We start from the raw sequence: 27,807 nt of genomic DNA, 5'->3' as shown, positions 1-27,807 counted from the left end.
AGTCCCCATACTTTTTTTTTTTTTTAAGTAAATTACATTAAAAATATTGAGGGGGGGGGGTGCTGGAGAGATTGCTCAGCGTTTAAGAACATTGGGTGCTTTCTCTTCCAGAGGTCCTGGGTTCAATTGCCAGCAACCACATGGTGTCTCACAACCAGCTGTAATGAGATCCGATGCCCTCTTCTGGTGTGTCTGAAGACAGCTACGGTGTGCTCATATAAATGAAATAAATAAATCTTTAAAAAATATATTTATTGGGTATGTGTGCATGTGACACGTGTATATCCTGGGATATACTTCTCGAGACCTTGGTTTGTGTAGTTAACGCTTGGCTGCTTGTAGCTACCTTGGTGAACTTTCCGAGGTTGTTGAAATGACCCAAGGACACTACAGCTGTGGCTATCCCACAGGACCTAATGGTGGCGCTGGGAATCTGGATTCCGGTAGGGCTTCTACACATAGCACCCCCTATAGCGAGTGCGAATTGGAGGCTGACAGAATCACGTGGCTTCCTTCTACCAATAGCAAAGTAACAATCGCTTCCTCCGTTCCCCATGGAAACAACACCGCCCTCAATGATCCTCCCGCCCCTTCAGTGCTGAGGTTTTGGCCTTTCATTGAAAATTCCGGGTGACAATCTAACAGCTGCCTCTTCTGGCTGGACAGTTGGCTTCCGTGAAGCGAGTGACTACGCTGACTGGTCAAGACGCGAAGGCTGGCACATCTTCACCCAATGTTGCCTCTTTGGGGCGGGACCTAGCGAAGACTCAGGGCCAATCAGCGGTGACGTCGCTTGTGCGACTCCACGTCGGCAGCAGCTGCGGGCAAGATGGAGGCGCTGATTTTGGTAGGAGCTGGAGGGCCAGTGGCTCCGTTGTGGTGTCCAGGGGGTCCGGGAGGTGGGGCTCATCAGCTGGGGCCGGGAGAGGGTTCCGGGCAGGCCTCGGGGGCCAAAGCTCCCGCTATCTGTGCAATGCAAGTGTGGCCTACAATGGGAGCCAGAGCCGCGGTATAGAGTAGGAAGCCTTGCCGGGAAGAGAGCAGGAGTCGGTGGCAAAGTTGAAGAGAACATGCAGGGTCCGTAGGAGAATTCTGATTGCGCTGGAGGGGTGTCTTTCAAGTTCTCCCCGATGGTTGTTAGTGTTGTGGATCATACCTACTTGAGTTTCCCCAAACCCTCATATTCTAGTCCCCCAAGTTGCAATGGCAGAAGAGAGGTGTTTTGTCAGCCCCAGACCCTCCTGGTGGTGGTCAGAATTCGACTACCTTTTGGCAATTCCATGTCCTGTTCCTTTATAAAACTTGGTTTTGTTTTCCTGTTAATCCTTAGTATGTAATTCTGTCATGATTGAGAGTCAGCATTCCATCCAGGTTCAGGAATACTTGGTAGAGCTAGTATAGATTTTGGAATTTTTTTTTTTTTCTGACTCCTTATTCTTCTCTCCTACTCTCTCCTCCTTCAGACTTTAGGAACTCATACTGTAGGATCCGTTTCTGTCTTCTTGCTTAGTACATGAGAATTGTGACTATAGAAGCGCATTTAGCTCTCGATCAAATAAAACACTGCCCCCTTAGAACAGGATCAGAGCATTTCTTTCAAGGCACTGGCCGGCAGTTTAGGGACCCATGAGTCTGCCTACCTGTGTCTGTGTGTTAGTGTAGGAATTTAACTCCCAGTTTCTTTCCTTTAGTTGGACTCCAGGATTGTTTCTAAGACTCTTCCTTAGCTCCTGTTTTCATTTATATTCCTTGTAAGTGTACATATCAAACTCTTGTCAGTAAAAGAAAAAAAAAAAGCTTTTTCTTCTTTCTTTCTTTAAAGGAAAAAAAGTTTTTTGAGACAGGGTCCCTCTCCACCTTTCCCTTTCCTGATGCCCTAGCTACTCATTTTGTAAGCCATGTTGGCCTCAGATTCACAGAGATCCACCTACCTCTACCCTCCAAGTTCAGAGACTAGAGGTATGTGCCGCCACACCAACTTGTTTTAGTTTTTTCCACTGAGAGTTTCATGTAGGTGTGCCTGGAATCAACTTTGCCACGTAGCCAGGGCAGACGTCCATACTCACCTGGCATTTATGTGGGAATTTGAACTTTGGTTTTCTTATTTGTATGACAAGCACTTTAACCACTGACCTATCTGTTCAAACCTCCTTACTTTCCTTCTTGCAAATGTCAAAGAGAATTTATTCTCATCATATGTGTTGGACAAGTTGAAGCAAAATGTTTAATGTATTGAGTAGTTCAAGTATTTACTATACCAGTCAATGAGTTTTTTAAAATCTTGTGACCAATGTGGATAGAGTCTGTGAAACTAGTTTCCTTGGATGTTTTTGGTCTTCTTAATCAGGTGTGGTGGCTCACACCCGTAACCCCAGCACTCAGGCTGAGGCTGTATTGTTGCTAGTTTGAGGCCAGCCTGGGTTACAAAATAAGACCTCGTCTCATAAAACCAAAATTAATGTAATTTAGTGGAACCAGCTTAAAGAGTGAGGAAAGTGGTACTTGGGGAACTCCTTTCCCATTGGTTCTGTTGGGCTGGGTGTAAATGCTAAGAGCACATGGTCTAGCTATCTTTAAATGCCCTGTGTTTGACCTCAGCACTAGGAGAGCTGAGGTTGTATGGGGAAATCTCTGTGTCATTTTCTCTCCTTTCTTGCACTGTGTGGTCTCTCTCGGCCTGCTTCTTCCTCATTGTTCCCCCTTGCAGCTGAGCTAACCAGCTGCATGTAGTAACAGACCCTTGCTAACTTGCCTGCATATCCCTCACCTTTACTTTTAAAACTATACTGAGCCTTTGTCGCTAGCACCTTATGTACTGGGTTTAGGGAAGCAGAGCTGTAGGAAAAGGCTCTTTCTAAGGAAGGGCAGTGCCAAAACTCCGTTCCAGTTTTGTTTCCTTGTTCTCTCAGAACAAATCTTTTTTTTTTTTTTTTTGAGACAGTCTCATTATTGTAGCTTGGGCTGGGTTTGAATTTGTCTTATCCCAGAGTCACCAGGTTTCTGAGGTTTCTGTAGGTTCTTGCACCTCTTCAGTTTGCAGAATTTTCCTTTGAGTCATGGGTTGTATAAAGTTTTTGTTGATGGTAAAATACCTACAGGGAGCTATGGATTGTGGCTCCCACCTTTTTTTTTTTTTTTTTTTTTAAAGATTTATTTATTTATTACATGTAACTACACTGTAGCTGTCTTCAGACACTCCAGAAGAGGGCGCCAGATCTCGTTACGGATGGTTGTGAGCCACCATGTGGTTGCTGGGATTAGAACTCTGGACCTTCGGAAGAGCAGTCGGGTGCTCTTACCCACTGAGCCATCTCTCCAGCCCGTGGCTCCCACCTTTAATCTCAGTGCTTGGTTGGCACAGGCAGGTGGATGTCTGAGAGTCTGAAGCGAGCCTGGTCTACTTAGCGAGTTCCCAGACAGTCAAAGCTATGTAGAGAGAGACCCTGTCTCAATAAACAAACAAACCAAACCTACATGTATTAGTTTTTGTGCTGATTTTTAAAGTTCTTGAGGATTAAACTGTTGTCTTTTTTTTTCCCCTATGTTCTTTCCAACTTTATTTAATATATTTTTTTTTTTTGAAACTGGGTGTCATTATGTAGTCCTGCCTTGCTTGGATCTTGCTGTGTAGATCAGGATGGTTTAAATGCATAAGGGTGCTCCTCTGGCTCCTGAGTACTAGGATTAATGTTGTTTGTTTCTGTGCCCACCATCACCACCACCATCATCATCATCACATTTATCTTTTGAGACAAGGTCTCTTTACATAGTCTTTTTTTTTTCCTTGTCTAAAGATTCATTTATTATTATACATAAGTACACTGTAACTGTCTCAGAAACACCAGAAGAGGGCATCAGATCTCATTAGGGATGGTTGTGAGCCACCATGTGGTTGCTGGGATTTAAACTCAGGACCTACGGAAGAGCAGTCAGTGCTCTTAACCGCTGAGCCATCTCTCCATCCCTCTTTACATAGTCTTGGCTGTCCTGTAACTCACTATGTAGACTAGGCTGTCCTCTAACTCACAGAAATCCACTTGCTTCTGCCTCACAAGTCCTGAGATTAAAGGCGTGTACCACCACACCTAGCCTTTTAATACTATTTTTGAGAATAGGGTCTCATGTGGTCAAATCTGGTCTTGAACCCTTGACCCTCTGCATCCGTCCACCTCCTAAAGTGATGACGAGATTATAGGTGTGAACCACCATAAACCATATCCTGTGTTGTTTTGAGGTAGGGTCTTTAAATTTATTTTATTACTTTATGTGTATAAGTAGGTGGGTGCCCACAGAGCTCAGAAGAGGGTATTGGATCCTCTGGAACTGGAGTTACAGGTAGTTGTTTGTTTATGAGGGTATTAGGAACTGAACTCAAGTCCTCTCTGAGAGGCAGGAGGATTTTGAGTTCGAAGCTAGCTTGAGCACATGGTAAGACCCTGTGCCAAAAAAGAAAGCAGCAAGCAAAAATTCAAGAACTCGCTCAATCTATGCTGAGCTGAAGAGCGTACTATACCTGGATAGTACTGAGAAGCTGCTCTTAGAGAGGACATGCTACTAAGCTGCCTCCAAGTTTCCTCCTCTTGCATTTCTGTTTGCTGGTTTGGTAGAACCTCTGGGGAAGCCTGATCAAACATGTTCTGGCCTCCCCTGCACAAAGCACACAACTGTACAATGTTGAGAAGAGGAAAGGGAAGATCTAGAGGGCCAAGAAAAGGGTCAAAATCTGCCTTGGTCTGGGCGTTTCAAGGTGACAATAGATTCCTTCCTTGAGGTACTTTACAGTGGATCCTTCTTGAATTAAGCAACCAGCCTTGGGGGATGGAGAGATGGCTCAGGGGATAAGAACAGCATTTGCTTTCTTGCAGAGGACCTGGGCTGGCTTAAACTCCAGCATCCATATGGAGTGGTTCATAACCACCTGCAGCACCGTCTTCTGACCTTGGGCCTCAGGCAAGCATGTGATGCACACACATGCAGGCAAACAGTCATAAAAATAAATACTGAGAAAAGCAGTGCAGCCTTAGTTCATAGTTGGATTTACCAAATCTTCTTCCAGTCCTTTGTCTCTCAGTTCCCATCCTGTTTTTAGTCTCAGTTCCCTCTGCTGCTCTTTTAGCTGGCTCTCCCGTTCTCAGTTGTTAGTGGAGAGCAATCTGCAGGTTGCCATTCTCCATGTATAACCTGGAATCTTAATACCTTACACTTTCCTTCAGCCTTTACTTTTTATTTCCCCCACCCTCAAAGCTGAATTACTGTAGCAGTTCAGATGCTTAAAAACTTTGTACAGAGGTTTTTTTTTTTTTCTTCCTGTTCCCAAGTTTTAATTTCTGAGTGTGTTTCCAGTGTTTTACAGATTAGACCTCAATTCCATACATTGTCTCACTTTAATATTTTTTCCTAAAACTGACAAAATCCTGATTTCCACTTCTCACTCAAATATCAGGCCATCTAAAGTGCACCAGGATGTATATGCATCTAGAGGAGGAAGCTGCAGGACACATTGGTGACTCAAAGGTTGACATTGTTTCAGTGGCCTTTGCTTCCTGAATCATCTTAATGGGGCTTTTGTTAAATTCCTTTGGCACTAACAGTGGAGATACTTGGCCTGAGTGCCCCCTCCCCCTGCTTTGGGCAAAGGTATCAATTACATTAAGCCCCCCAAAGCACTCCCATCTCGTCCCTGGCAGTCCCCTGTGCCCCTCTCCCAGCTGCGTCCTTGCTGGTGCTTGGCCCCTCCATTTCGTTAGGAGAAGCAATCTCCTCATTCCTGCACCGAGGAGATATATTTCTCAGGCAGGGCTTGAGCTGTGCCAGCACTACCCCCGGTGAGGTCCCTGGCAGCCATAAAAATTTTTATTGTGATTATGTTGGTGTCGGGGTGTCCATCTGGGTTATTGCACACCTAGTTTAATTGATTGAAGTTTAATTTATTGACACTTCAAATTAAATGATCAGAATAAACTGTGCTGTTACTCTGGCCGGCTTGTTTTAATGGTTGATTGCTGGAAGCAGACCTTGGCTTGAACTAAAACCCCAAAAGAGTAATTGACGCTGCTTCTAACTCTCCCCATGTCTTGCCCTCTAAGAAGACCTCGTTATAGATTTCCGACGTATTTATTTATATATTTTTTTCCTCTCCTTCACAGTGGTGGGAAAGGGTTGGTCCCTGGCAAGGTATAAATTATATGAAAGGTCTTGGGGAACTATCACATGGTCTGAAAGGAAGGGAGGAGGAGGAGGCCTCTACATAAAGAAAAGCAGACCCCAGAGAAGCCAGGTCCTCCCGGGGAGGCAGATTGTGAGTGCAGCTGTCCACCTATGTGAGGGAACCTCAAGGCTGGGCTCCTTCTCATCTGTGTTCTTGCTGCTTGCTGTTTCTTACTCCACTGGCATGGTGTGACTGGCACTGGCAGGGTGTTGTCAGAAAAACTAAAGGAAAGAGGAGCTGGAGGGGGCAGTAAAGATGGAACAGGCATCACCAGGGCCGGTGCAGCCACTTACGCTGGACTAATGAAGGAATACAGCTGACGAAGATGCCCTGGGAGGCTAAGTCCCTGTGCACTGTGAGATGCCAGTGTTGGCAAAGGCCCTCCAGGTTTCCCTCTTTTGGTGTTGGGCAGAGTGGTTCTCTCTCAGCAGACTGTTAGATTTCTTCTGTCCTTACATTGCCTAGCCTTTGTCACCTTTATGTCTTCAGGAAATCCTTTTGTGTAACTGAATTCACGTGCTGCGGAGAAAAGCTTATCTCGGTGCTGGAAATGTAGCTCAATTGGAAGAGTGCATACCTGGCACCCCATAAATTGGGTAAGGTGGTGCACACTGTAGCCTCCGTACTCAGTAGATAGAATCAGAAAGATCAGAAATTCAGGTTATCCTCAGCTACATGGCAACTTGCAGCCAGTCTGGAATATCTGAGGAACCCCCCCAAAATAAATAAATAAATAAAAATCAGAGAGTAGAAAGTCTGCATTTTACTGGCTTTTTTTTTTTTTTCATCATCAATGTACATAACTCCACTTTTACCAGATTGCTCTGTTAACTAATTGTCCCCAACTTTTTTCTGTGTGTGTGTTGAGGGTGTTAATTATATAGCCCAGGCTAGCCTTAATTTATGATCCTCTTGTCTCATTTTCCTGCATAGGAGTTACAGGTATCTGCCACCAAACCCAGCTTCCATCTTCTCTGTTATGTAGTTAGACTGAAGAACACAGAAACTGCTCACTCTGTCTTTAGATCCTTTGTCTGGAGCAGAAGGCAGCAGGATTAGTCATGATATAAACTAGGGTGGAGGGCGAACCATAAGTGGATCTAAGCTGATGGTGGGTGTCTGTAACTCCTAGCACTTGGGAAGCAGAGACAGGATTCCTGGCCTGAGGCTAAAAGTTTGAGGCCAGGATGAAAATTGTAGTAAAATCCTGTCTTGAAAAAAAAAATGTGAAAAGAAATTCACATTAAGAAATTTAAGGGGCTGGTGAGATGGCTCAGTGGGTAAGAGCACCCGACTACTCTTCCGAAGGTCCAGAGTTCAAATCCCAGCAACCACATGGTGGCTCACAACCATCCGTAACGAGATCTGACTCCCTCTTCTGGAGTGTCTGAAGACAGCTACAGTGTACTTACATATAATCAATAAATAAATCTTTAAAAAAAAAAAAAGAAATTTAAGGCTCACTGGAGAGATGGCTCAGAGGTTAAGAGCACTTGGCTGTCATTCCAGAGGTCCTGAGTTCAATTCCCAGCAACCACATGGTGGCTCATAATGAGATCTGGCGCCCTCTTCTGGCTATGCAGCCAGAATGTTATATACATAATAAATCTTAGAAAAAAAGAAAAAAAAATAAGACTTTAGGGTGTTTTAAATTTAGATGTCCAGTCAGGCATGGGCACAGGCCCGTTCTAGTACTGGGGAGGTTTAGCTGGAGGGTTGCAAATTCCAGGCTTGTTTAGGTTATATACTGAGGCCCTGTCTCAAAATACACAAGGGCTGGGGATATAGTACAATGATATCATGGAAAGAAAAAGAACAAAAGGTGTCTCTAGTCCCTTTTGACTTTTTTCCCTTTGCTGAATAATATTTAAGTGTGGGCTTCTGAAGTACCCATTTAGGTGGCAGGGTATTCTGATGTAGCACTTAGGCCTGGCTGAGGAGTACATCTGACTTCAGTTTACCTGGCTGTCAGCATTATCACCTCATTTATGTGAATCCTTTTCACTGGTAATGGCTGAAGAGTTAGGAACTGTGTGACCCCTGGGGTGGGGGAATTCTTCAGCAGCTAGGTGTCCTGAGTTTTCAGAAAATTCTTAGGGAACTGGGCTATAGTGCAGGCCTTTAATCCCAGCACTTGGCAGAGGCAGGTGGATCTCTTGAGTTCGAGGCCAGCCTGGTCTACAGAGGGAGTTCCAGGAAGGCCAAAGCTACAAAAAGAAATCCTGTGTGTGTGTGTGGGGGGGTTATGGGGATGTGGGGGGAGAATAAAATGAAGAGAAGGAGGGAGGGGAGCAGAGGAAGGAAGGAAGAATGAGTGAATGAATGAATGAATACCTGGGGGTCTGGAGAGATGACTTAGCACATAAGAAAAGCACTTGTTGGGGCTGGTGAGATGGCTCAGTGGGTAAGAGCACCCGACTGCTCTTCCGAAGGTCCAGAGTTCAAATCCCAGCAACCACATGGTGGCTCACAACCATCCGTAACAAGATCTGACTCCCTCTTCTGGTGTGTCTGAAGACAGCTACAGTGTACTTATATATATAATAAATAAATAAATCTTAAAAAAAAAAAAAAAAAGAAAAGCACTTGTTGCTTTTATAGAGAACCCAGGTTTGGTTCCTAGCATGCACAGGAGAGATCATACATGTAAAATAAATTCTCTAATTCATACATGTAAAATAAATCTGTTTTACAATTTAAAAAATACAATTAAAAAGGGAAAGAAAGAAAAGCAAAGACCTGGTACTCTACATTGCCTAAGAGCATGAGGCTTGTTAACTTGTGCAATTTGGTCACCAAAGCCGGGCCACTGAAAGCTGGAGGTTTATGGTGCTGACCCTTACTCCCCCTGCTGGCTGTGTGAAATCCTTGGCCTTATTAACTTACAAAGGCCACATATTTTTATTGAAATTGTTAACTGACTGAAGGCAGAAAATCATTCATTTGCTCTTCACATTCCAAAGACTGTTTGGCTTTTTTGAACAGGGTCTCACTATGTAGCTGTGGCTGGCCCAGATCTCACTACGTCTACCAGTGTGTCCTTAGACTGACAGAGATCAGTCTGCTTCTGCCTCCCAAGGGTTGGGACGAAAGATGTTGGCCACCAAACCGGGCTCTTCACATAATCTTATCTTCAGAGGATTGAATTTTAAACCTAGTTCAGCCTCACCTGTGTGGTGTGGGTGTTTGTTTGTTTGTTTTTTGGGGACAAAGTTCAGAAATTTTTATCAGCTTATCACAAGGGTCTGCTGTAATTTTTTTTTAAAAAAAGGCCCTAACCCTAGCTAATCTAGGTCCAGTCTTTCACTTCTCCTATGAGGAAGTTGAGTATCAGAGAAAGGGGGGGGAAATTTTGAGTTAATAACTTACCCAGAATTCAGAGATGCCAGCTCCTTCAACTAGCAGAAGTTTTGCCCCATGCTTGGACTCTCCATGTTTCCTATCTGTATGTCTGTATGGGGTAGGAAGGTGTGTGTGTGTGTGTGTGTGTATGTGTGTGTTTGTGTGTGCACGCGCAAGCGAGCGTGCAGATATGATGAATGTGTGTGCATATGTGTGGAGGGTGGAGGCTAACCTCGGGTGCTATTTCTCCTCAGCAGCCAGCCATGTAGTTGTTTTTTGTTTGTTCATTTGTTTTGTGTTTTGTTGTTGTTATTGTTTTGAGAGAAGGTTTCTCTGTGTAGCCCTGACTGTCCTAGAACTGGCTGTATAGACCAGGATGGCCAGAGATCCACCTACCACTCACTGCCCAGCTGAGTTATTATTGTTGTTTAACTTTTTGATTTGGCTGGCTGGCTGGCTAGAAGGGATCTTTGCTACCCCAGTGCTGGGATTGACAGTGCATGTGATTAAATGCACAAGTACTTCCACCAGCTGAACTATCACTCCAGTTTTCTGAGGTTTTTTTTTTTTTTTTTTTTTGGTTTGTTTATTTGTTTGGAGACAAAGGCTTGTGAACTTATGTAGCTGATGATCTTGAACTTTGAGTCTTCGAATCTCTGCCTCTTGAGTGCTAGGGTTACAGACTGCCATGTCTGTTTTTATGTAATACTAAGGATTGAACCTGGGGCCTCATGCATGCTAGGGAAATACTATAACGGAGCCATAGTCTCAGTTCCTAAGAAGATTCTTCCTAATGTGACTTTTGGCCATCAGTACCTCCAGAATATGTGTTCAGTTTCCCCTCTACAACCGAAATTTGGTTTCATATAAGTTAGATAATTTCTCCAGGACCCATGGGTCTTTTTAAGATAGGGTCTCATTATATAGCCCCAGCAGGCCTGGAACCCTTTATGTAGACTAGACTGGCCCTGAACTTTCAGAGAGCACCCTTTTTCTACCTTTTGAGTGCTACGATTAAAAGATTTGTGCAGCTATGCTTGCCTCATGGGTCTTACTTTCTGGGCTTCTTGTTGTTTTGGTTTTTAATGTGTCCCTGTGTGTGAATGCCACTTGTGTGTGAGTGCCTGTGGAGGCCAGAAGAGGGTGTCAGATCCCCTGGAATTGAGAGTCACCGACAGTTACAAGCTGTCTGATGTGGATGCTGGGAACTAAACTCCAGACCTGCAAGAGCAGTAAGCACTCTTAACTGCTGGTCCGTGTCCTCAGCCCTTTGAGTTTTTCTTTCTTTCTTTCTTTCTTTCTTTCTTTCTTTCTTTCTTTCTTTCTTTCTTTCTTTCTTTCTTTCTTTCTTTCTGTGTTTATTATTTTGTTTGTGGCACAGTCTAAAGCATATTCTGAGCACAGAATCCACCACTGAAACCCCTGAGCTGTGTTTCCCAAATCTAAATGCTGTCCTTGTCAAAACTTAGCTAAATCTTCTTTTCATCTGAACTATGTAGGCTTCTGTAGTAAATTAGAGCTCTCAAACTCAGCATACCTTTTAATTTTAAAAAATTTTAACTCAGGGTTAGGTAACAGAATACCTGCATAGCCGTGTGGTGCTGGGAGTGGTATCTAGGAATTTCTCCTTCTAATTTTGTTTTGCTTTTGAGACAAGGTCCCACTCTATCCTAGGCTGGCCTGGATATGTGGTCCAGATTGGCCTCTGAACTCCTGCTCCTGCTCATCCTTTTAAGTGCTAGGGTTACAGGTGTGTGTACTATGAAGGGCTCTCTTAGTTCTAACTCTCTAGATTTCTTTTTTTTTTTTTTTTTTATTTATTATATGTGTGTACACTGTAGCTGTCTTCAGACACTCCAGAAGAGGGCATCAGATTTTTGTTACGGATGGTTGTGAGCCACCATGTGGTTGCTGGGATTTGAACTCAGAACCTTTGGAAGAGCAGTCGGTGCTCTTAAACACTGAGCCATCTCACTAGCTCTAGGTTTCATTTTATAAGCAGGATTGAAAGACAATCTTGTTACAGTTTTTAATTAGTGGATCTATTGCTAAGCCCAAGAATTTTACTGTATCCCAAGAATATCTTTGTAAGTAGGGAACACAGATCTTTCCAGGAATCTCAGCCATATTGTTTTGTTTGTATGTATGTATATATGTATGCATGTATGTATATATATATATATACATGTGTGTATATATATATACATTTGTTTTGGTTTTGGTTCTGTTTTATTTTATATATACAAGTGTTTTGTCTTTATGCATATATGGGCACCGTGTGCATGCAGTACCTTCAGAGGCCAGAAGAGGGTGTCAGAATCCCCTGGAACTGGGAGCTGGGATCTGAACCTGAGTCCTCTGCAAGAGCAGCAAACGCTCTTAACCTCTGAGCTGTTTCTTCGGATTCTTAGGCCTTTTGGTTTTGTGACCTAAGAGACTTAAATTGTTACTTGTAGTTCTAAAATATCCTGTCTCTCTGCTCTATGTAGACACTGTTCCTCCAAGCTTTTTGATCTCATACAGTGATCTTACCCAAGTATTCACTTATTATTCCATATATATTAGTTAAGCCAATAGACTTAATTCCGTAGTTTGGTTTGTATTTGTTTTGAGACAAGGTCATTTGTCCCAGCCTGTCCTAGAATTTGACAAGCTGCTGAGGATGACCGTGAACTTCTTATCCTCCTGCATGTAGGGTTACAAGCATGTGTCACTACCGTTAGCTTTCCGTGTTTTCTTTTACAAACCTGTTTCTATTAGTTTTATTTAAAATGCAAAATACATACAAATTGAGTTTGGTGGGGTTTTGTTTGTGTGTGGATTAAGCACAAGGTCTCACACCTTAGGTGAGCACTCTGCCCAAACAGCTTAGGCCCCAAACCATTGCCTTTCTGGCACTGTTTGCTTGGGCTGTAATCCTGAGGAAGCTGTGTGTCAGGCAGGTCCACAGAGGGCAGCACTGGGAAGGAATCTTCTTCCTCTAGCCTTCCCAGTATAGGTCTTGGTGCTCCAGACTTGATGTTCCCACCAGGTTTCTGGAGACTCTGATGTAGATCAGATGCAGCAGCCTAGGTGCTTGTTGCATGATGTTTCAGCTGACCCAAAGACAGCTTTCTAGTTTTCTTGATAATAAAAGCAGACAGGAAAATCTATCCCTGCCACTCCTCCTCCCACAGCCAGTCTGCCTACCTACCACTTACAGGCACCCTTAGCATTTGAGGTGAAGTTCTGTTATACACTCAGGCTGTGGCTCTGAAAGTCAGTGCATCACAGAACTTTGTCTCGAAAGCTTTCTAGCAGCTGCCCATTTGGGGAGTGAGAGGGAAGAATAGATCTTTTCAGTCCTTTGAATATGGTCCTAAGATTGTAGGGTCTTTTTCAAGAGTCAGTATTTAATGCATCACAAGGTCAAAGCCCAGTCCCATTGTCCAGGAAACTCATTTCTTAGCACCTGGGAGTTATTTATAAACATGTCCTTTGCAAAGCTTAGAGTGAAGTTACATTATTAGTAATGGCTTCTAGAGCCTTTAAACTGGCTGGTTTTCTGACATGAAGGGAATTCTCAAGCTTCCCCACTCCTGAGAGGTAAAGGCATAGGGTGGAGTGGGGCCAGCTACAACAGAAGTGAGGAGAGCTGGCTCTACTGCAGCATAGTGATGCCTTTAAGTGGCATTCTGTCTCCTGCCGAATACCCCAGCTTTCCTTGTTGTGGGTCTTCCTTTGCAAGTTTGAAACGGTCAGGCTTTGTTCTGCCTTCCCTCTTCTTCCAGAAAGCTGGTCTGGTTTCTCCTTTCTCCCTTAACCTGTCTTTTATCTTGCTCAGGAAGACCCAGTGTTTCTGTTTTAAGGTTTCTTTGATCATATCTTCTAGGCAGCCAGTGAAAGAGTCAGGAGCAGAATCCTGGGTTGTTTCTCTGTTGTTAGCATGGCTGTGTGGGTGCTTAGACATTGCTGGCCACAAGAACATTGACTCTCCCACTTGGCAGGTTGCCATTAGGGATTTTGGCTTCTGTGAGGGTGGGGGTGTGTGCTCCCATTCCTTCCAGGAATACCAGGCTCTGGCTGCAAGAACAGTCACCAATGCCAGATTAAGGTCCAGTTGCAACTTGTGGGCAGCTAGCCCTGTGTGGTTGCCATGAGTGTGGATGAAGGGGCACAATCATTTCCTTCTATTAGGATTTTTTTTTTTTCCATTAAGAAAACTCGTTCCCATTGAGGGCTCCATTTTGGTACTTGAACAGCCATGTGGCTGTAGAACAGAGCCTGCTCTGTGGGGTGATCTTTCTGTATGGAGCTAGGAGTTTGTAGAACAACTTCTGTTGGTGGCTCTTAGACTATACTTGAGAAGATTTCCCTATGCCAGACAGCACAGCAGCACAGTTCCCCAGTTGCAGAGGAAATGCTCTTGTCCTTTATTCCAGAAAGCAGTGTGGCTGTCAAAGGAGAGGGTGGGTTGGCAATAATATCATCCCAGAACAATCTCACTACAAAATCCACTTAGATGCAAAATCCAGTTATAATACATCATCGTGCCAAGAGAGTTTCAGTACAGCCACAGCTATACAGAGAAATAGAACACTGGCTTTTAAGCTGGGTCTGGTGGTATACACCTTTAATAGCAGCAGTAGCAAAGCAAAAGGCAGGCAGATCTCTCTGTGAGTTCAAGAACAACCTGGTCTACACAGTGAGTTCCAGGATAGCCAGAGTTTTATAGTAAGACCCTGTGTACAAAACAAGAACAACCAACCAACTCAGCACTACCAACACAATCCACTGGTTCTCTTCTAGAAGACCCAGGTTCAATTCCTAGCACCCACATGGCATCTTTAATTCCAGTTTTAAGGGATTCTGACACCCTCTTCTGGCCTCCAAGGGCACCAGTCATGCAAGTGGTACACAAGTTTACATGTAGACAAAACAGCCATATACAGGGGGGCGGCAGCGGGGAGTGATGGCTTTGGAAGCAGTCTTGAGGGTTCAAGGCCAGCTGGGCTACATATTGAGAGCCCTTATCTAGATAGATAGATAGATAGATAGATAGATAGATAGATAGATAGATAGATAGATGTTAAAAAAAGAAAAGGAAAGCCTGGGTTAATACCCACTTCTCTTGAGCTAGGGTTGCTTCTTTTGCATGAAGCCCCACCTCTCCAGGAGCCTTACTTTACCTCTGTCAGGCTGCAGTCTCTGGATCCTTTGCAGTAATTCTTTCTTCTGTCTGTCTTTGTTAAACTTATATATTTTGAAGATGGGTGAGTTTTGTAAGACCAGGAGAGCAAAGCAGATAGATAGTCTTGCCTTGGACCAGAGGTAGTGAGAAGTAGTCTTGGTGAAACCTCAGATTCTGAGAGTGGCGGAGGCCTGCTGTGCACAAAGCCAGCTGCTCTCACTTTCCTTTTTCCTTCTGAAAGTTGTGAGAATAGAGAAGAGAACACCAGGCTCAATAGCTTTTCCCAAGTCATCTGTTTGCAATTGAAGAAAAGTGTTAAAGTGTAACCGTTACAGCTAAGTTGTGATGGCTTCATGAGAACCAATATCAGCAACTCTTTGTCATTCTGGGGTTTTGTTCTGTTTTACAAGGACCCAGGGTTCCCTGCACACAAATATGCCCATGGCTCTGAGTACTTAGTTCCATTCTTGGTGGTGGAAGAAAACTCCCCTTGTTATTTTAGCTACCTCTCAGACTCTGGACATCTCAAATATTTTTCTGTTTGCCACACTTAAGATTCAGGTTGAGGGCTGGTGAGATGGCTCAGTGGGTAAGAGCACCCGACTGCTCTTCCGAAGGTCCAGAGTTCAAATCCCAGCAACCACATGGTGGCTCACAACCATCCGTAACGAGATCTGGCGCCCTCTTCTGGAGTGTCTGAAGACAGCTACAGTGTACTTACATATAATAAATAAATAAATCTTTAAAAAAAAAAAAAGATTCAGGTTGATTTTTATCCTATCCGATTAAGTGGTGATGGCTCATATATATCGAGGAAGGGTTTCATATGTGAACTTTTGGACGATGTCTGTCTTAGAACTAGTGTGTGTGAACGCACAGTCCTGCTCTATGTGTGGATGGCTTAGAGTGGCTTGCTTTAAGCTGCTGCTTTGGGACTGCAGTGACTTCCAAGGGCATTCAACCCTCTTTCAGATGAGCAGTGCCTGTTTATTAGCATGGTCACGTTCCATGCCCACCTGTGTTCAGGACTCCAGAGAGAATGGGTGACTGAGAAAATGACCTGCAAGGCCATAGGATCTGGAAATAAGAGCATGGTGAAGGGCTGTGAGCCTGAGACTGTCTCTCTGGGCCTTGGTTCTTCTCAGGGGGAGGTATTAGACCTAATCACGCCGCAGTAGGGGACACACAAACCCCTCTGTGACTCTGCAGCTCAGTGGAACCAGGGAAGGAAGGTGTTAGGCTTGCTAGTAGTGATGCTCTCAGAACTGAAGATGTGTTCATGTTTCTTCAGGAGCCCTCCCTGTACACTGTCAAGGCCATCCTGATTCTGGACAATGATGGAGACCGACTCTTCGCCAAGGTGAGATTTGCCTTTATATTAATTTAGAAGCAGGACAGAAACATTGGGTACTTAAATAGCAGGATTGGCCATACTAACTCAAATTCTTCAGGAGTGTGATGATTTTGGGAATTCTTTCACCTTACCTTGACTACTCCAGGTAAATCCAGGTTGGCAATCCTTCTGATCCTTAGAGTGTTTTCTGCCTTCTGTGATCGCCCTCATCAGGGCAAGGAAGAGCTTTAGAACCTTAATTTCAGAGCAAAATACTATCTCAATGCTAGAGGCCTCTATTTATGTCTGCTTTATCTATCCCTTCTGCCCCCGGCCCTATTATTACCTTGTCACTTGGCCTGAGTTTTTCAGGGAGTCCTCCAGTTTCTGACCTCACCAAGCTGCATGCCCCAGTGAGCTGTTGCTAACTTTGGGTGGATTGAGAAGAGAAAGGACACCCCTCTCTTCAATTCTCCCCCTCCTGTAGAAATATCTTCTGTCCCTGGAGTATTAGCTCTGGGCGAGCAGAGCATCAATCAATCAGCAGGTGGAGATTAGTTAGAATTCACCAGCTGTTCCTCCCTGTAATTGGATGTAACTATGCAGGACACCTTTGGAAACAGTTATCCAGTTACTAAATGCCAGACCTGTCATAGGTCTCCAGCTGACTGCAACGGATTAGCCCCTTAAGAGCAGTCGCTTTAGCAGCCTGCATCTTCACCCCCTTGCTGGGAGTGCTTGGGAGTGGGCTCAGTAAAGTGCTGACTGCCGTGGGAGAGATGGTCTTCCAGCCAAGTGGTCCTGTGCACATCTTTAATCCTAGCCCTTGTGCACCCAGGGAGGCAGAGACAAGCAGATCTACAGAGTGAGTTCCAGGACAGCCAGGACTACACAGAGAAACCTTGTCTCGAAATAAACCAAACTAAAAAGAAACCTACTGGTGTTCCTGCAGTGAGGGAGAGTCTGAGGAAGCCTCCCTGCATCCAGTGTTCCTTATTTCTCCAGCACTGTCCCAGACAAGAGTAGCTCCTGGGAAGCACGTGGTGCAAGTGTCCTTAAGAGAGCTGGGAGGCCTCTGCCCTTAGAATTTTAGAAATGGCTCACAGGATTGTAGAATTGATTACAGCACAGTCCTTCTCCTTTCCTGTTTTTTGTTTGCTTGTTTTGTTTTTTTAATTTATTTCTTTTCTGGGTGTATATGTGTGAACTTGTTAGAATAGCCAAAGAACGACTCACAGGAGTCAGCTCTCTCCTCTGCCATGCTGGTTCCGAGGCCTGGCAGCAATCTCTCTTGAGCTCGCTCGCTTGCTCTCTCTCTCTCTCTCTCTCTCTCTCCCTCCCTCCCTCCCTTCCTCCCTCCGTCCATCCCTCCCATTTCCTGCCTCTGTAGTCCTTGCTTCTCTGGCTCAGTGTTCCTCTGTCACTGCATGCCTTGAAGGGGTCATACAAGATCCCAGAGTAGGACACTCACTAATCATTGTGGGCTCACAGCTATGATGACCCAGCCCTGTCTGTCTCCTTTCCCTCCCACTAGTACTATGACGACACCTATCCCAGTGTCAAGGAGCAAAAGGCCTTTGAGAAGAACATTTTCAACAAGACCCATCGGACGGATAGTAGGTCATTCTTCACCCTTCCTTGTGTTTCGGGGAACCACGGGAAGGGGGTGTCAGCAGGACTGCAGGAAAAAAAGATAAAATGACTCGGCCTCCTCTTTTTTTTTCCCCTCCTCCCCTCATATAATAAACTCTTCAGAAATGTAATAGGGAGGTGAGTGTACCTCACTCGGGAATACCGTACTAGAAGCTTGGCTGTTAGCTACCTGTCTAGTCCTTGGATTTATGAGCCTCACTTGACAAATTTAACTGCAGCTCTGCTTATTGTACCGCATCCATTAGGGCAGGTAAATGGAAGCCTGTAAAGGTGACCGCTCTGCATTTTTACCTCCGAAGGATCGGCTGGTATCCTGCCTCATACACAGGGAGGGAAGTAGGCGCAGTGGGGGAGGGAGAGCTAGAGAACGTAGACTCCCCTGAGTTTCTAAGTCCCTTCTGCTACCCCTCAAAACAATAAATAGCTTCAGTGCGGGGAGGTCTTTACAGTTGGCCTTTCCTTGGCCCGTGCAGCGGCCCCAGGAGTTCATGGGAAGCCCTGTTGTGCTGACTCTTCTCCCACCATTCAGTTCCTGCTTTCTTCTCCCAGGTGAAATCGCTCTGTTGGAAGGACTGACAGTGGTCTATAAAAGTAGCATCGATCTCTATTTCTATGTGATTGGCAGCTCCTATGAAAATGAGGTGAGAATCGCTGTGCGTGATACCTCTGATGCCACTTCTGAAACCCCAGTGGGCCGCAGCCACTGGCTGGGGGCTTTGCAGAGCCATATTCCTCTGCTATCTGGCAAGCTCATAAAGAGGTCTGTCAGAGATCCCTGTCAGTCTTACAGAAGAAATGGCCCAGCCAAAGAATCAGTTCAGAAAGGAAGTTTCCCAGGTCTTTTTTTTTTTTTTTTTTTTTTTAAAAAGGGCAGGATCTTACTGTATAACACAGGCTGTTTTCTTTTTTTTTTTTTTTTTTTTTTTGTTTTTTTTTAAATTTTTAATATTTTTATTACATATTTTCCTCAATTACATTTCCAATGTTATCCCAAAAGTCCCCCATAGCGCCCCCCACTTCCCTACCCACCCATTCCCATTCTTTTGGCCCTGGCATTCCCCTATATTGGGGCATATAAAGTTTGCAAGTCCAATGGGCCTCTCTTTCCATTGATGGCCAACTAGGCCATCTTTCGATACATATGCAGCTAGAGACAAGAGCTCCGGGGTTCTGGTTAGTACATCATGTTCACAGGCTGTTTTCAAATCACATCTATTTTCTAGGTGCTGGAATTACAGACACGAACCACCATCATCTCCAATTAGAATATACATTTATATGTTATTAATATTCTTTCCTACACAGTGGTATTTTAGATTTTGTTTCTTTGTTTTTGTTTTATTTTGAGACTGTGTCACACTGTAGCCCAGACTGGCCTCAAACAATGCAATCCTCCTGTCTCAGCCTCTCCAGTGCTGGGATTGTAGGTGTGAGCCACTATGCCAAGTTCCCGTGGTGGTTTTTGGTTTTTGGTTTGGGTGTGGGTTTGGGTGTGGGTGTGGGTGGGGTGGAGGCGGGGTTAGAGACAGGGATTCTGTGTGTGGCCATGACTGTCTTGGAACTCATTCTGTAGACCAGGCTGGCCTTGAACTCTCAGAGATCCATGTGCCCCTGCTTCCTGGGTACTAGCATCAAAGGTATGTGCCACCACCGCCCTACTAACCCATAGTGGGTTTTTTGTTTTGTTTTGTTTTTCCGAGACAGGGTTTCTCTGTGTAGCCCTGGCTGTCCTGGCACTCACTTTATAGACCAGGATGGCCTCGAACTCAGAAATCCATCTGCCTCTGCCTCCTGAGTGCTGGGATTAAAGGCATGAGCCACCACACCTGGCTCTGTTTTTTTAACTTTTTTAAATTATATTTTACATGTACTGGTGTTTTTGTGTGAAGGTATTGGGTCCCCAGGAACAGGATTTCCCCGACAGTTGTGAGCTGCCATGTGGGTGCTGGGAATTGATCCCAGGTCCCATGGAAGAGCCAGTGCTCTTAACCTCTGAGCTACCTCTCCAGCCCTCACCCACAGTGTTTTTTAAAGGTAGATTTCTGCGGTGTAATTAAGGGCGTGCATGTGTAAGTGTGCTTTAGTTTGTGGTGAAGCCATACAGTATGAAGGAGTCACTTGATGAAGATTCATGGTATAGGTGGGTCTGTGAGTATATTCCTAACCTTCCTGTATGCAGGAAAAATGGTTTATTTCAGGTGCTAACAACTTCTGGGAGAGTAGACCGGTGCATAAGCCTCCAGTTAACTTTCCATCACAGTTAAGACTGAGAGACCAGGTCCTGCTGCGCTCTTACTGCTGTGTGTGTGCTCTGTGAGGTGCATTGTTTAAGCTTGGCAGCATTTCTGTGGGTTGGAGGCATTACTGTCTTTGTTTTGCCAACGAGGAAACCAAACCTCAAAGAGCCATATAGAATTACTTGTATTTGGCTTTTGTCAAACTATAAAAATAGCTGTATGTGTGATTCAGCTCACTAACTCTCTTGAGGTTACACATGTAGAAAAGCTGGGTTTCAAGCCTAGTTCTGACTTGCGAGCCCAAGCTGGGCTGGGTGTGCAGCTTAGTAGTAAAGTGTTCGAATGGCAAATTTGAAGCCTCAGATTTAATCCCTAGTACTGTTTCTTTGTTTTATTTTGTTTATTTTTTGTTTGTTGTTTTCTTCAAGACAGGGTTTCTCAGTGTAGCCTTGGCTGTCAAGAAACTTGATTTGTAGACCAGGCTGGCCTTGAACTCACAGAGATTCACTGCTTCTGCTTTCCGAGTGCTGAGATAAAAGCATGCGTGACCTCACCTGGCTCTGAGTACCATTTTTAACAAGGACTTTCCAACCACCTCCCTCTGATTTCAGCTCTTAATTAGTTAACGATTTCTCTCTTTACTAATCCATCAGGCAGCTTTTTTTTTTTTTTTTTTCAGTTGTTTCCATCAGGCAGTTTGGTAAAGGCGTAGGGGTAGGGGCTGAAGAGATAGGGCAGCTGTTAAGAGCATTGGCTGCTCTTCCAGAGGACCTGGGAGATTCCCAACACCCACACAGGAGCTCACAACTGTCACTCCAACCCCAGGGATTCTGGTGCCTTCTTCTGGCCTCTTTGGGTACTGCACACATGTGGTATACAGACATAGTTTTAGACAGACATGTATATACATTAAATAAAATAATTATTAAAAAGACATAGAGGCAGAGAGTCATGGCAGTGCACTCCTATTATCCCAGCACTTGGGAAGTACAGGCAGGATAAATATCAGGAATTTAGGATTGACCTCAGTTACGTGGGTGGTTCAAGACCAACTGGGGCTATGTGACAGACTACCTCAAAAAAGCAAAACACAGGTGGGAATATTGCTTAGTGTTAAGAATGCTTGCTGGGTGTGGTGGTACACGCCTTTAATCCCAGCACTCGGGAGGCAGAGGCAGTCGGATTTCTGAGTTCCAGGACAGCCAGGGCTATACAGAGAAACCCTGTCTTGAAAAACCAAAAAAAAAAAAAAAAAGAAAACTTGCTGTTCTTTCTGAGTACTTGAGTTTGGTTCCTAGCACCCATGCTGGGCAGCTCATACTCTTTGTAACTCCTGCTCCAAGGAGATCCAGTGCCCTCTTCTGGAATCCATGGGCACTCCTGTGCGCATGCATGTAAAACACACAGAGAGAAAAGTAAATCTTTAATAAAAAGTAAATACACAGAGGGCTATAGTCATCTATAGAGGACTATACCAGCAAAGTCCTGTCTCAGTTTCTGTCTTAAAGAAGCCTCTACTTGGGGGCTGGTGAGATGGCTCAGTGGTTAAGAGCGCTGACTGCTCTTCCAAAGGTCCTGAGTTCAAATCCCAGCAACCACATGGTGGCTCACAACCATCCGTAACGAAATCTGATGCTCTCTTCTGGAGTGTCTGAAGACACACTACAGTGTACTTTCATATAATAAATAAATAAATTAAAAAAAAAAAAAAAAAAAGAAGCCTCCACTTGTGGAATTGCTTAGTAGAACTAACTTCTTTGAGAAGCCAGAGTCCTTCTGTTGTGTTTGCCCTTCACATTATGTCTCTGGCCGTTTGTGAAAGCTTATGCTTTTTGGTGAGGAATAAAAAGTGGAAGGTCTGTTTTGGGGTAGCAGTTTTAGGGCCTTGAACCTTCCTTCTCCTTTCTCAACAGCTGATGCTTATGGCTGTTCTGAACTGCCTCTTCGATTCCCTGAGCCAGATGCTGAGGTGAGCAGCCATTCTCATTTTAAATTTGGAAGGGAAGTACCTATTCCTTAGAGCCCGGGATTAGTGGGAAATCTGAGCCACACTGGGGAATTGGTTCAGTGTAAGACATAGACTTGCTGTTTGTGGATAACTAACTTGAGTGGAGGGTTAGGTGGAGAGAATGGTCTTCATGTGGAATCATTCTCTTACTGAGGGAGGAAAGAGTCCTTCAGGAAGACTACTCTATTCTGTTTCCTTTGGCTGCCCTGATGATTGGAACCAAGGGTAGGCAACCACTGAGCTTCTCACCTAAACTTTTTCTTTATTTTTCTTTTAATTTAAGACAAGGTCCTAGAAAAAAAAGAAAGATTCTGAAGACTAATGTAAAGGAACCGTAATCCTGTCACCCGAACACATCATGCTTAAGATTAGGAGCATATCAGATGCTCTAAAATAATCAAGAGAGGTTGATTTTCTATAGCTTTTCAAGCCTTTTTGTGTCTTGACATTAACTGTTAACCTTAGAGTCTTTGATACACAAATAAAAATTTACCCAGGCTGTCTTAAGATTCTCTTTGTAACCCAGGCAACCCTTGAACATGTAACCCCTGCTTCAGCTTCAAGAGTAGTTTGGAGTACAGACTCGGACCTCGTCTGTATGCCTGTACCTACTCTTGTCATGTCCAGTAACTCTGACGGTGTTCTGAGCCCCAGGTGCTTTCCTAGGCCTGTCCTCTGGGTTTGAAGGAGGGGAAGGACAGGGAAGTGACCCAGTGACCCAGGTGAAACTTCCCTACCTTGGAAAAGGAGGAAACACCCCCAGTTTTCCATTGCTAGCCCTTACAGTCTTTCCCTGGTCACAGAATGGGCCCACTGTGCTCTTTGCCCTCTTCTTCCCCAGTAGCCCTCTGTTCCCATGCACACAAGCAAGAGAAGATAAACTTTCTCTGAAAACATTCAAGGCTCTGAACTTCAGCCACAGCAGCTCCTAAAAGTGAACACATTTTAGAAAAGCATGTGGAGTAGAACAGCGGGTGCTCTCAGCCCACAACCCAGCAGCCAGAGGCTCAGGTTTCCTCAGGAAGGGGCTGATTTATTTCCCAGCCAGGTGAATGAATAGACTTCATTTCGGGTAATCTAGAGAAAGAGTCATACTGACGGATGTGACAGGCCACATGCACCAACCACCGGATCTGAGGCTGGTAGATGCAGCCCCTGGCTGTTCCCAGCCCCTCCTTGGCCTTTGTTTTAGGGCTTGAACAGACCTGGGGGAAGGGGAGAGGCAGAGAGACTTCAGCAGGAGCTTGAATGCAGAGGGTTTTGCATTCCCACTCCTCCCACCTTTCCACCATCACCATCTCCAGATTATGAGCTATGAATTTTTTTCCCATCTTCTATGTCTCTTTACAAGCACCTCCACCACCACCACCAGCAGCAGCAGCATGCTGGATAAGTAGCCTAGGAGTCAGAAGTTAGCTGTTTGGGACCCCCCAGAATGTCAAAACTCTGGTCACTGTTCAGCGGTATAAAAGGCTCTTCTTCACCTCACTCCCTTCTACGTGTGGGTGGTGGAGACAGTTACTGGTCAGGGTTAGGATCCCTTATTTAGACAGTATCCCAGAATTCTTTTCTCACACAACCTAATTTTTCCTCTTCTTTTGGGGATTCAGGAAAAATGTAGAAAAGCGAGCTTTGCTGGAGAACATGGAGGGCCTCTTCTTGGCTGTGGATGAAATTGTAGATGGAGGGTGAGTTCTCTGCCCTGCCTGGATTTGGAGTGGGGAGGGGGGGTGGCTGCCCCTCAGCCGGTGAACCTGACTTACAGCAAATTGGTCCCTTGGAACTGGACCGAGCAAACAACCGTCTTCTTTGTGTTTGTAGGGTGATCCTAGAGAGCGACCCCCAGCAAGTGGTGCACCGGGTGGCTTTGAGGGTAAGCAGGAATGTGTATCCCATCTCTCCACGGGTCCTCCCAAGCCAGGCTTGCTGGGTGGACGTAGCTGAGGGTCAGCTCATACATAGGTCCTACCTTCTCCTATCCTCTTCACACGAATGTATCATTCTCCCGGCTTCTCCATCTCCATGTCCCAGAGAAGCAGAGGAGCTCACTTATGTTTCTAATGTGGCACCTAGCATGTTATATGGTCTTTCCACAAAATGGTCACTTTAATATATTGAATGAACAAAGAAGTAAAAGAAACCTTAATATTCATGATTCTAAAACTGTTAAGGAACTTGAGGTTGGCTTGTTGCCTCTTTGGAGGTAGATCCAGTCATCAGAGGCAGAGGAGTGTCTCTCTCCGATGGAGCCCTCAGAAAGCACTTAATTGCCAGCACCTCAGCCCTCCTTGGTGCTAGCGATACCAGAAGGGCAGTCACTGAGTTAATTTTTGCTGGGAGTCTTCGTGTCTGCTAGGAGATGACAGTGCAGAGAATCCACCTGTAAATTGTATGGTGCAGAATGTCTGAGCAGAGGCGTGCTACCAGTTCCCAGAACGTCCCAGCTCTGACCTCCACAGAGTGAAAGCTGCCAGTGCTGGGTAATGGGAAGTCTTCTTCCTTAACTGCCGTGGGCTCCATTTGCATAGTTTAATCTTCTCCTCTAACATATGTCTCTATGTGGCAAGAGAGAGCCCCCCCTCTTGCTCCCCCCTCTCCCTTCTCAGGCTGCTGTTGCAGCAGTTTATTTCTTCAAATTAACATGCAGTCGTTACCCGTCAGGCCTTGCGGGATCCATTAACTACCCCTGGCTCCCTCCACCACCACCCCCATATTGATATTCAGGGAAGGTCTTCTCCCCGACTAGGGAATCAGGTCCCCCACCTCAGAGTTGAGGGAGGTGAGGATCAGATATCCTGCTGATTACTTGGAATGAAATAAATCTTTTAAGAAGTCATCCTGCCTTTAAGTGGAGGATGGATAAAATGATCCTTTGTGTTCACAGTCCCTTTGGCTCAGTCTTTGGAGTGGGCCAAGAAGGTTAGGGCATTCGCCTTTCCTTCAGTTTAAAAGAACAGTTCTTCCTCTACCATGTTCCAGTCTAAGTGCTTATCTCTGTATACAGGGTGAAGACGTCCCCCTTACAGAGCAGACCGTGTCTCAGGTATGACTTCCTTCCTTCCTCCTCTCCACATGGACAGGCTAGCTAGTGGGAGCTCCCGACCTGCCAGGTCTGAATTGAGACCTCACACTTAGTTAGCTTCCTTGGCTCCCTCTTATTCCAGAGCACTGGGACTCATTGTACAGTGTCCTCGGCTCCCCTTGTCTCCCTCGACTGTGATCGGGACAGCCTTGCTCTGTACCCTTCAGACCTTCCCTGCTTGATACCTCAGTCTGTCGGTGATTTATTCCCCAGCAGAGGCTTGCCTTAAGCAGATGGTCTGTGTGCATGTGAGCACACACTTCTCTTTCTCTTATTATTCAAATGAGGGCTGAGCTGAAAATGCATATTCTGGAATATGCGGGCTTCGCAGATCCATCCTTCTACCTTGACTGCAGATAGATTGTCTGCTTGACCTGGAGGCCTACATGGAAGTGGTTCTGGTTTTGCTCAGTAGGAACCCTCAACATCTGGATGTGTAATTCCCTCTCTAAAACGTGTGTCCAGTAACCCCCAGCTTTTTTTTTTCTTTCCTCCCAGGTATATCTCTTCTCTCTTCATCCCCCCAGTGGATTTGAATTCGGGGGGAATTTCCCAAACTGACAATCCTCTAGGGCCTTAGAGAGCTTCTTCCTATTCTTCCACCCTTGGGATTTTCTATCCCCTGTTCTTCTAAGGAGAGGGAAGGCAAGTGTGGGGAAGGAGAGCCTCAGCCTGCTCACACCCTGTGGCTTGCAAGCCCCCCTCAGTGCTGCCTTTGTCTCCACAGGTGCTGCAGTCAGCCAAAGAACAGATCAAGTGGTCCCTCCTTCGGTGAAGGTGTTCTGAGCCCAGTTCCTTGCCCCTCAAAACCCACATCTGCTGTGACTTCTTATCCAGGCCCCCAACTTATGTCCTTAGGGTCATCTTAAGAGAACCACAATGGATTCTTCTGTCTCTATACTTTCTGGGGTTCTTTCCCCTCCCTCTCATGAGAGTAAAGTCCTCAGCAGATTTGAGTGAGTCAGGGGAAACACCCTCTTCCTACTTACACTTGTCTCCCCCACCCCCCATTCTCTCCTTGGTTTCTTGGCCCTTTACTGTGGCTGTACTTCCGATCATCAAAGCAAGAGAAGGAATGTGCTGAGTGTTTTCTTCCCTGTGCCTTAAGGGCCCTCATCCCAGCAGCCCATATATCCAGCAAATGGAGGACTCCTAACTTCAGCACAAGTGGGTTTGGAGTGGCAGAGGCCATACATTCTTTGCCTCAGCTTCTCTCCTTCCTGCTGCCCTATCCTCTGCCTTAGAAGAAATGGGAACAGCTTGTAGGGAAGGGACAAGCTGCAGAGGAACAGTGATTTAAAGGCCCTTGGAGCTTATGAAGTGCATCCTCTACCTTGATCTGGCCTTTAGCCTCAAAGCTGCTGTACCTGCACATGGTCCTGAGAACATCTCTGTAGGTCTGTACCACACCTCTCTGCCTGTATAACCTGTGAGTTCTTTGCCTCTGGCCTCTGTCACCCTGGAGCAAAGCCAGACCTTGGAACCAAAACTACTTTAGTACCTAGAAAAGTTTCTGCTCAGAACTGAGGATGGAAAGAGCCGTAATGACGTTGGCCTTGCCTTGTTCCTTCTCAGCGCCACACTCACATATTTCTCTGCTTTGGTTCTACAATCTGTTGTTGAGTTCCCCCTCTCTGCATCAGTCTTCCCTGGAAATGGAGGACCTGGTGCAGTACCTTTCCTCCGAGGCTTGGATTCCTGTTCTTGGGTGTAATGTTGCTCCCTGATCCCATATCCCTGTGAAAATGACTTAGAAAAAAAAACGTTTCTGAGCAAGCATTCTGGCCCATGCACTGGCTGAAGTGGGCAGACTGGAGGCGGCCTCTGCAAGAAATGGAGTCAGGCGAAGTCCACCTTGTAGGCTGCTGTGCGGCTTAGGAATAAAGTGAATCTCTTTCAAACTGCCTTTGTGTGATGGCTCTGTTCCTCCCTTTTTTGGCAGCTATTCCTGTTCCTCCAGCCACCACCCCCACGCCCCCGCGCCCCACCTCTTATAATATTTCTTCCTTTCTACCTCAGAGACTCCCCAGCAGTCCCCCCTACCCCTAATTTACAGGGCTGTTTGCCTCCTTGGCATCTCTAGTCCCCTCGCCTGGAAATTGGCGCCAGGGGTGGGGTGGGGATGGTATTTTCTCAGTGGGAGACTCAGGGAACTGAGTTCTCCCCCACACACCCCCAAAGCCAGCTGCCTGCTCCCGCCTCAGCCATTAGTAACCCGGAGACGCGCACCTGCGTGGAGGCTCTCCTCCAGCCCCTGCTCCCTTCCCGCACCTCCCACTCCTCCGAAACGGCGCTGAGCGGGTTATTTATCGGAGCCTGCGCTGCTCCAGAAGGTCAGGACGGTGGTGTAAATAACCTCTTCTCGCCATTTCCCCATCCCTCCAGAGCCTGCTCCCCTCCCCCTCCTCTACCTTTATTCGCACAAATGAATGTGGCTGGGCTGGCGCAGAGCCTGGCCCTGCATCTTAATGGGGCGGTGAGCTCACAAGATGGATTTAGCTGGGGGTTTTATGGTTGCTGCGGCGACAGGAGAATGCTTTGGTTTTCTTTCCCCCTTCCTCTGCAGGATTTTAAGGAGGGGGCAATGCAGGGACTCCTCCTTTCCCCTGAGATTTGTAGGGTCTCCTCTATCACCTCTACTGTTCTAGCTTGGGTCTGCAAACCTAGGACGGACCAGGAAAAGGGGAAGGATGGAAGCAGAATGGGAAGAGCCTCTACAACACGGGATGAAGCCTATGGTTAGAACAGTCCTCCTTTTATGGAAACCTTAGGCA

General features: G+C 45.6%; 1 protein-coding gene across 1 annotated transcript; it reads left to right on the top strand.

The window, feature by feature from the left end:
* The first annotated feature begins 756 nt into the window (after nt 1-756).
* Copz1 (coat protein complex I subunit zeta 1) lies at nt 757-26,934 on the top strand. Its single transcript, XM_021182966.3, has 9 exons — nt 757-847; nt 16,012-16,080; nt 17,588-17,669; nt 18,256-18,347; nt 21,857-21,912; nt 23,562-23,639; nt 23,773-23,824; nt 24,956-24,994; nt 25,761-26,934. Exons 1-9 carry the CDS (start codon nt 830-832, stop codon nt 25,806-25,808), a joined length of 534 nt encoding a protein of 177 aa, XP_021038625.1. The 5' UTR covers nt 757-829; the 3' UTR covers nt 25,809-26,934.
* Nucleotides 26,935-27,807: the final 873 nt, after the last annotated feature.

This window comes from Mus caroli, unplaced genomic scaffold (assembly GCF_978045245.1).
Source record: "Mus caroli unplaced genomic scaffold, Mus_caroli_1 scaffold_16, whole genome shotgun sequence".
Lineage (NCBI taxonomy): Eukaryota > Metazoa > Chordata > Mammalia > Rodentia > Muridae > Mus > Mus caroli.
This window is presented reverse-complemented; position numbering and strand designations above follow the sequence as displayed.